General features: G+C 43.1%; 1 protein-coding gene across 1 annotated transcript in view; it reads left to right on the forward strand.

Moving 5' to 3' along the window:
* Positions 1–6,753: 6,753 nt before the first annotated feature.
* The window catches only part of ero1b (endoplasmic reticulum oxidoreductase 1 beta), a gene marked incomplete at both ends in the record, with an annotated part of 17,542 nt that continues 14,331 nt past the window's right edge, over positions 6,754–9,964 (forward strand). Inside the window, 3 exon segments of the mRNA XM_035659678.1 lie at positions 6,754–6,873; positions 8,199–8,282; positions 8,830–8,871. Of these exon segments, the coding sequence (XP_035515571.1) occupies positions 6,754–6,873; positions 8,199–8,282; positions 8,830–8,871 (246 nt within the window).

Raw genomic sequence — 9,964 nt, forward strand, 5'->3', positions numbered from 1 at the left:
GACAGTCCCGCCATATTTATCGGCCACTGGGGCAACGGTTGGCTAGAAATTCAAGTAGGTAACAAGTTTACCAGCAAGGAGGTGTACTAGTTTAAGAAGTTTGAATCACAACATCAGGCTTAACATAACAAGCTCTAAGTTAGACAGAAAAATATAAATTATCCTCCTGCGACAGGATGAATTACCAACACTCACATTTCCTTTCTTCTTTTCTTACCCCCATTGGGAGGAAAGAAATCAGTTAAACTGAGTGCTTGCTGTCTGTTTCATCTTAAACCTCTGACCTGTCGCCAGCTGCGACTCTCATTCTTAAGGAAAGGTAGCCTATTTGGCTGCCTCCTAAAAAAGTCTACAAGTTCTAACATGAAGTCATCCCTCATTTGCATAATGGCCATTTTTGTGGCCCTGATGTACACCGCATGGTAATGGGGACCGCTGTAGGACATGGTTCATGGGGAGAGACAAAAAAACGAGTAAAAAAAAACGATAAATTTAATTAAATTTACAATATTTAATTTATTTTTGGGGTGAATGGGAGTGAAGAACATATTATATGCGGAGGTTAGAATCATGGGCCAAAACCTCACACACACACAAAACGTGTTTTTACTCACGCAACGATTCACAAACAACTCAGGGTGGGTTGGTTTCAAATTCCAAAACATCATTCACAAACTATTGCATTATGCAAATAAGAAACATACCTTATCAAACAAATACATCATGCTTCAGGCCAGCCGGAGGACGTCAGCAATATTTCTCTCCATAACTATGGATCGCTTTCACCCAAATCACTGATAAAGTTGGTGTTGTTTTCTACAAGAGATTGCACGCGCCGTCAATGGTTAAGATATTATCGGGTAGAAATTTGTATTCTATTGTTGTATTTTATCTTTTGCTGATTTTAATGGTACCTGGGCTGGCTGATGACGACCCAATTTCCCTTCGGGGGATTAATAAAGGTCTGTCTTCTTCTATCTATCTATCTATCTATCTTCTATTCCTAATCTATCTATCTCATCTATCTATCAGGTTAGGTCCATGCTGGACGCTAAGCACGCCGTCACACTTGGGTAAGGTGCTTTAATTTAGGGCAGGGTCAAGCTCAGCTCAGGTTTCAGCTACGTCAAGTCTGATCGCAGGATGATCGCTGAAACACATCAGTTGGATTCCCTTCAAGCATCCAATTGGCAAATGGTTCTTCAGGTCATTTTTTGCGCATATAAACAGTAATTAATCAGGGTACGTATATAACTGGGAGGATGCAGTCTTAAAGGGTTAAAATGACTCCCCCTCCCTACTGTGTTACATGTTGGCTTTATATCTCCGTTGTTTGGGTTTGGGGAGGGGAGGAATCACTCCAAGCTCAAGGGTGTTCTGTCTTGAGTATAAGGGGGGTGATCATATTTTGTTGGCGGGAGTTCTCAATCAACTACTTTTGCATTTAGAAATCCCCAGGCAAATGCGGTCGGCCACTGAGATCTTCAATTGTCTGGTATTACGAGGGACTACTCTTCTGAATTATGGTTAAGAAACATGGCCAGACTTGTGTGGACAAGGATCCCTGGACATCAGCAAGATATTAAACAACACAACAGTTCCCATTCAGGCAGTCTGATCACAACTAATGAAACAATTAAATCCGTACACACTGGACTTTAATTACTGGTTGTATATTTATTCAGCTGCACATCACCAAGTATTTGAGTCTGTCGCCTATAATCTCATGTTGAATTCTTTTTTCTGGGACAGACAACACAGACTCTGTCTCGGCTGAGCTGCTGCCTTTAACCGGAACTTTAAAGTTTCATTTTCAGGAGTGTGACAAAGCCTCTCTCTTGCCAGTGTTGCTCCGGGGCCTCTAACTGCCAGCTCAGAGCTCTTTCCTTTTCAGGGTTTAGCACTTGTAGTTAAACGACATTTGGCCACATAAGAACTTCAATGCTTTGTTAGGGAGACTTTTACACTGTTTTTATTCCGGTCTTTTGGTTCTGCTGTGGTGAGGTCAAGGAGGATCAAGGAATATAAACCCATTACAGTTCCTTACCTGCTTTCCTGTTTCGTTCCTTGGTAACTCTCCAACAACCTCCTGGTAGTGTTCTTTCTTTCGCAAGCAGCTTGATGAATGTGGGCAGGGCCTGGATTCAAACTCTGGTGCCTTGTGTTCACCTCTGGTGGGGCCACAAGGAGGCGGAAACACACTGACTGGACTTGGAGCAGGAGACTCCAGTTTCAAAAATAAAACACTTTTCAAGCATTTTGTGTCCTGCATGAAATGCCTGGTTCATATTAAAATCATAATTTATTCTTACTATTCTTTATAATAATATTACAGAATCAGCTTTCTTTATAGTAGCCTGTGTGTACATATATTGATATGGCGACAACCTGCCAACTTATTATCTTAATCATCAACCCATTCATGGGCCTAACCCTAACCAGGACCTCAGACACAATGGTTTGCCCACTTAGGCCCGTCCCTTGGTCCCCATGAGGCAGTTACAGTTCAGTGTTTGTACCATAAAAGAGTAACAGAACATATATTTATTATACCTTGGGCAATGCACAGGAGCGTAAACTGGCACCTTCACCAGGTCCTACGCCTCTTCATACTGTGGTCTGTTGCTGGACTTGACACCCAGGAACCCCAGTTCCCAGGATCAAGTCCCTACAGGAACTCAAAGCTTTATTCTAAATAAAGTATTTCAGCGATCTACCTTTCACCCAGGCCATTTACTTTCTAGGGTCGGCTGATAATAGGCCCACTGATTTATTAGTGGTATTATTATTTCATCTGTATACTTATTTTTCTTATTATATTTATCTGCCATTTAGTTGCATTTTGATTCTGCTGGGTGGTCAATTAAACTCTACAACGCCTCCCTTTGGGGGAGAGTCAGTTACCCTCCCAGTAATATGTCTTAAACACGGACAATCATTTTTTTCACTTTGCACATTATTTAACTGTACATTTTTATTCTCATTAATATATATCTATAGGCTATATCAGTATATACGTACCGTACTTAGTATACCATATATTACAATATATATACATGAATATTGATACACACACATATTATACAATACTCCAGTGTAGTTTATATAAATACAGCACATCATATATTGTGTAATGTGTATATAGTAGCTACCTAGTAATATATATCTAGCCGAGAGCTACGTATAATAGTATATATATGTCGCTGTGTGTGGGGTATAGGTATATAGTAGGTATGCTTATCGTATATAGATAGGTATGATTTGTTGTGTGGTGGTGGTGGTGTATGTTATCTGGAGGTAAAATATTTTACCCCCTGGGATTATTAAAGTATTTTGCTGGATTCTGAATTTTCTTTGATTTCAAACTTTGTAACTACGTTTCATAGTGCATTTTATTTTGAAGGCTTGCAACAGGGAAGTCTTCCGTTTTATGTACGTCTGAAAACAAACGGGCCCCGCGGTTCATGTTCTGTTCTGTATCGGTCTGTTCGGGTTCTGTTCGGGGAGTTTAGAGGTGTAGGGTTGTCCGGTGTAAGGGGCTCAGACCCGGGCTGTCGGTTCACCGGACCCGGCTGCTAGCCTCCAGCCAGCCTGGGGACAGAAGGTCCCCCCTCTGTCCCACGGCCACACCGCCGGCATTGTGGCCGGGTAACTCTCCGGGGGCCTTCGCTGTTTGGCTGGCTGGCCTGGTTCTCCGGGGAAACTGGGTTTCTGAGCTGGTTCCGACAGAACAACAAGGCCTGAAACGCAGCACACGACGACGAGGCGGGCGGAGCGGACAGCCAGGGGACAGAGCTGCTTTCGCCACGCTAAGTTACCCCCGGGGCCAGTTACCGGGCAGTTTACCGGGCTTAACCGGGGGCAGTTACGGGGCTCTAACCGGGTTCAGTTACCGGGCTTCTAACCGGGGCATTACCGGGGCAGTTACCGGGCTTTTAAACGGGGCTTTTAACGGGGCTTTTAAACGGGCAGGTTACCGGGCAGTTACCCGGGGCTTTTAACGGGCAGGTTACCGGGCAGTTTACGGGCAGTTAACGGGGCAGTAGTTACCGGGCAGTTAAGGGGGGCTTTTAACGGGCTGTTACCGGGCAGTTTACCGGGGCTTTTAACGGGGCAGTTACCGGGGCAGGTTCACCGGCAGTTTACCGGGGCAGTTAACGGGGGCAGTTACCGGGCAGTTACCGGGGCAGTTAACGGGCAGTTACGGGCAGTTAAACGGGGGCTTTTAACGGCGCTGTTACCGGGGCAGTTACCGGGCTTTTAACGGGCGTTACGGGCAGTTACCGGCAGGTTAAAGGGGCTTTTAACGGGCTTTTTAACGGGCTGTTTATTATTTTTAACACCATTCAAGGAAGTCTTTAATTGTGACGTCACCGTGGTGTGATGCTAGCTGACGTTTAGCGGCGATGCTACGGGTGTTAAAGTCACATTATTGCTGTTTTTTAAACCTTTTTTAATTACTGTGAGTCTTAAAGTGAAAAGGGCCCAAGGGGTTTTTTCCCTTTCTTGGTTTTTTATTTTTTTTCCCGTAAACTCCGCACATTGTCGCTGAATGGCTAACAGCGACGGTTTAAACTCTTATTCTTTATTCTTTATTCGGCCTAATTGAAGCATTTCAGACGAGGCTCGTTTAGCGGAAGTTGGTATTTTTTTTTTAAACGTAATTTATTATTTATTATATTTAACGTTTAATATACCTTCCCAAACTCATTACCACACATTAATAATAACATGAAATAAACTTAAGTAGAAAAATCAGTTAAAAGTGCAGCAGGAAAATTCGGTAAATAATTAAATAAATAAATAAAATAAGAATTGAAGTGTCGAGCTTTTACAGTAAATGAGTCTTAACTATGACCTTTTATTAACACAATAAGCATGAACCTCCCCGGCTTGCTGTTAGTGGAGTGGAACCGCGTGCGTGTGCTCTGATTGGTGCGGACGACCTCCCGCCGCTCATGGGGGAGTTGTAGTCTTTTGCGTCACAGCCAACAAGCGCCCTAACGGGCATCAGACCCCGGAAGTGGACTTACAACCGGGACGCGTCGCTCTAGGGGGCGGGGTTTAACTCTGACAGCTGGTTGTTTGGAGGCGGGTCCCGTGGGGGGGGATGGGGGGGCTGTAGGTCTGTAGTGACAGCTCAGCCCACAGACAGAGGAGCTGCTGCTGCTGCCGGGGCTGCTGGGACATATGGCGTTCACTCAGAGGAAGTTAAAGGACAGAAAACAGAAGTTGAACCAACAACAGCATGCTGAGAGGACTTTCCTTCTTCCTGCCTCTGCTGGCGCTCGGGGCGCCGCTGTACTCAGAGGTCAGCGGCGTTTGTTCATGTGTTGTGTTTTCTACCGTTCGCAGACTTTACAGGTGTTTCTAAGATAAGAGTAAAGTTTAAATGAGCCGGAGAGGATTTATCTCCTCATCACACACCTGAAGCTGCCATATGTTCGGCCGTATCTCACTGGGATCATTTCACTTTGAGTTTGTTTGTATAAAAACTGTTTATTTAAACGACATTTCTGTTTGTGTTCTGACAGCAGAGCCTTTCTGTGGGTTTATAGTGGCTCAGGAGTTTAAATACATTTTAATACCAGCGTTTACTTTCTGTCTGACATCGTAAAAACAGAACTTCAGAATAAATAAAAAGTATAAACGGTGCTATACAAATAAACTCTAAAGTATAAACCGACATTAAATAATAAAAGTATTTAAGTAATCAAAGAGAGATTTCTCAAATGTTCTGGGAGTCACAGCTGTTGCTTTTCACCTCGATGTGAACAATATTTATTTATTTATCATTTATAAGAAGAATTTCCAGGTAGTTTCTGTGAATAAAAGTAGTTTATTATTAATGATTAACTTCTAAATGTTTAAACCAACTCATCAGAGTTTACCGTTCGTTAATTATTCTTAATTACTTGTTAATTATTTGAATGTTTCCGGTAACAGTTGAACACAAACGTCGTGTCAGTAACACGAGAAGGATTCGAGCAAATAACCAAACCAAATGAGACCGGAAGGATAACAGAGGTTTGAATGGACTCACCCACTGACGACCTGAGATCAATAGATTTACTTCATTAATCAGTTAATCAGTTAATCAATCAGGTCTTTTTTAAGCCAAAAGAAAAAAAACTTCATCTTCTGTGACAGAAAACTGAAATTCTTTGAGGCTTTTTGGACAAAAAATAACATTTGAACGCGTCGATTGGAGTTCTGACAACAATGAATCTGGTTTTTGAGGACGTATTCTTCAGCTGGATCAATAACGACCGTATTAGTCAGCTGAGACAACTGAGACTGTTGTTTCTGCACTTAAAGCCGGCGTGTCCGTGGATTCAGACTCCGCCCGCCGTTTACTGAGCTCACTGACTCACAGTGGCTCCGCAGGTCAAACACATTTGTCTCAGCCTGAATCCGACCCGCTCTGTTCAGGTGGCAGCGTCTCACAGCCGCCACATGTATTATGTATGGAGGCTCTGTGCTGCTCCAACGCCGCGCTGCAGGAACGAGGAGGAACGCAGATATTACAGAGTCAATGTGAGAAACAATAAGTGGACCAGGACTCATTCATTGATGAATACGTTGATCCGTTTGTGAGAGAAACACAGAAACAATCACATTTCAGAAACTCCTGAATCCTTTAACTCTGGATATTTAATCAAACCACTGCTACTAAAAACAAGTGAACACACTGTGTAGCTTCTGTAAAGAGGTTTCTTTAATGTCTGGTTGTGTTTCCTGTCTCTGCTGCAGCTGACCGGAGTCCTGGACGACTGCTTCTGTGATGTGGAAAGCATCGACGTCTTCAACAACTTCAAGCTTTACCCTCGAATCAAGAAGCTGACGGAGAAAGACTACTTCAGATACTACAGAGTGAGAATGCTGTGTCCGCCGTCACCTCAGACACAAACCAACTAGTAGCCTTTCTGTCTTAGCATCGTAGCACATCGTAGTATATATCCGTAAACTAGGTCAGATTACTGTGTCACCAGTTGATGCTGTTTTCCCACACGCCCTGGAAAACCTGGAAAATTAGAGGCTAGTTTTCCAGGTACATTACACCTGGAAATTTAAATAGTATTTTACTCCGTCACTCAGATCTCCTACGTTAACCTGGGTGCAGCTTTGTTTGAGACTTGACTGTTTTGTTTTTATTGTTTTCTTCCTGTGATGCTCGCAAGCCGGTTTACCTAGACATGGAGACGAACAGAGTTGTAGCGAGCTTTGTGGCGTCGAGTCATCGATGTTATAGTTCGAGGACAACTGTAGGAAACTGTGGTCAATTCGAATGTCCCATAAAGGCTGAACCACCTTCCTGTGAAGAACCCGACACGATTCATGAAGGAGGAATAAAACTGGTGTTAAATGTGTCAATACGAGGCGTACCGGTCAATTATATGAGCGTTTATCAGCAAATCCTGTCCTGGAAAATGATTTCTTATAGGAGTGGGAACCCAGGTTTTACCATCAGTAAATAAACAGTAAACAGGCTGCAGACCTTCACGCATTGTCACAGCAAACACTGAACGTTGAGTCATTTGTATTTTCTTCCTGTTTGCTGTTCACTTTGTGTTGACTGTTTACTGTAAACTGCACTTTCCTCTCGTAGTGAGTAACAGTCGGCGGTGTGCGGACGAAAATCAGTTCATCTGCTTGTTTAAGGGTGTGTTACATTGTGCAGAACGTCTGATAACTCCACGTCCTTCACTGTCCGGTCCCCTGATGTCCTTCAAAATCAGTTACAAGTGTTAATGTTCTCAGACGAGTGTTTAACTGATGCAGGGTGCTGTAGGGAGTCGCTGCTGTAAACGGTGCTTTGTAGAGGACAATCCCTGATATTCAGGTTCATGCTCATTTTAAACCAAACCTGTCTGTGTGGATGCCTTTCTGTGCTGTCTGTCTGCTGTACCTGCAGACAGGTGCAGTTTGATTGTTCACCTACATTTAGCAGGGTTGTTTTTTTTGTCGAGATATCTTTATTTGTCCCTCAGGGAGTGTGTCTTTACAGATACAACACACTCCTTATGTCCTGACTTTAGAGAGATTCACTGAGCAATAAAAGAGTTTTTATATCCACTCAGATCCCAAATTATTTTCATGATTGTTTGGTCTGTAAAAAATGTTTCTTTAAGCTCAACAACCCAAAGATATTCAGTTTACTTTAACAGGACTAAACCTGTTTTCTGTCTTTGCTCCAGGTGAACCTGAAGCGACCGTGTCCATTCTGGCCCGACGACGGACATTGTGCCATCAAGGACTGCCATGTGGAGCCCTGTCCTGAGGTCAGAGGTCAACCACAGCCACATACAGTTTAATAATTATGATAATAATCATGTTAAAGGTCCGGTATGTAACAAATATAATATTCATAGATATGTTGGCCACCGTAGTTTTTCCTACACACTTGGAAGGCTGAGCTGTATTCAAATGGTTTCCATCTGCAGCTTCACCACCAGATGTCCCTGAATCCTCCACACTGGTCCTTTAATACGAGCACACAATGTACTTTAACATCTGTCTGCGCTCCCTGTCTGATGTTAAATAGACTATGAATAAAAACACTTTAGTTTAAGGGTTAAGATAAACATAAGTAATGTAACTAACGTTAGCTTTGTTGTGGTAAGCTGAATGTCTGTGGTCATTTAACGCTAGCTAACACATAAACCCGGCTGGAATAACAAGGTAGTGGGCGAAGCTGATAAATCAATATAATAAAGAAGTGTACTGAATTAGAATCAGTTAACATTTATCCGTTCTGAAAGACTGAAACAGTTTTCTGATGGATGGTTTATTTTGCTTTCTCTGACTGTTTGTTGTTTTTGTTTACAGAGTAAGATCCCAGTGGGCATCAAGTCTGGGAACTACAACAAGGTGAGAGAAGATCAATGTTGGGTCATTCAGCCCCTGCTACCCATAATCCTTTGTATCTAGAGGCATTTTGTCACTAGAAGCACATTCACGGCCAATTTGTAAAAGTTTCTGTGTGCTACCTGCGTTGTTACGTTGGTTCACTTTCCTGTCACGCTTTAGCTCCTCGTATCTAATAAAGGCAAACGAACAACAACAGGAGGAAATAATGCATTTGTTGGGCAATATTTTAATCTGCAAATTATTCCACAGTTGGTGCTCTAGCAGTGAGTATTTGGGGCAGCGGGACGGTGTGTGTAAACTACAGCGCGTGTGTGTGTGTTTATGGTAATGAAGGAACAGTGGATGTGTCTTTAATAGTTTATGGAAGATAAACCCGTCTGATACACACGACACTATTTATAAAATACAGTGTAAAACATCAGCAGAATCCTTCAGTGAAACAGCTGTGATCGCAACCAGGCTGGTTTTATACCTGACAACAAACTGGTTTAATGGAGTTCAGGAGCAGCTGCATTTGTTCTGTCTCATCAGCTGATTCAGTAAACACACACACACACTCACTCTCAGCTTATCTCCTGATAGTTTCCACATAGAGGGTAAGGAGTGTTTGCCAGCTCTCGGCTCGCAGCCTCGTGTTTGTCTTGTAATGACCCAGAAGTGTTCTGACATCTACACTCGTCGAGGTCGAGGTCGAAGCCGCTTCACTGACCGTCAGCCAGGAAACTCGGCAGTTAGAACCTGTGGGAGGGATTAAAGGAAACACGAGTATGTGCCACCTCAGCAGTGTGTGAGGAAGGCAGCACATCTGGAACTCATCTGAAATCTATATTTTTATCTCCTTTCTACCAACGTGAACCTGTTGTGACGTCACCCATCGGTTTGTGGAGTTTTGAAGCCTCCAGTTTGGCGTTATGGTCGTCGCCATGACAGTTTGTCAGAGCCAGCGGAGGTCACATAAAGCGAGTTGAGCTGCAGGAAACAATGGCGTCTCTCCTGCTCACACAGGATCTGGTATTCCAGATAAACAGTAAAATGTGTTTGTGAACAGATTTGAAGAGAGAAATAGTCAACAACAGAATCTGGATCCATATCT

The sequence above is a fragment of the Morone saxatilis genome, unplaced genomic scaffold (genome assembly GCF_004916995.1).
Source record: "Morone saxatilis isolate NCDOM2014 unplaced genomic scaffold, NCSU_SB_2.0 Contig17, whole genome shotgun sequence".
Classification (NCBI taxonomy): domain Eukaryota; kingdom Metazoa; phylum Chordata; class Actinopteri; family Moronidae; genus Morone; species Morone saxatilis.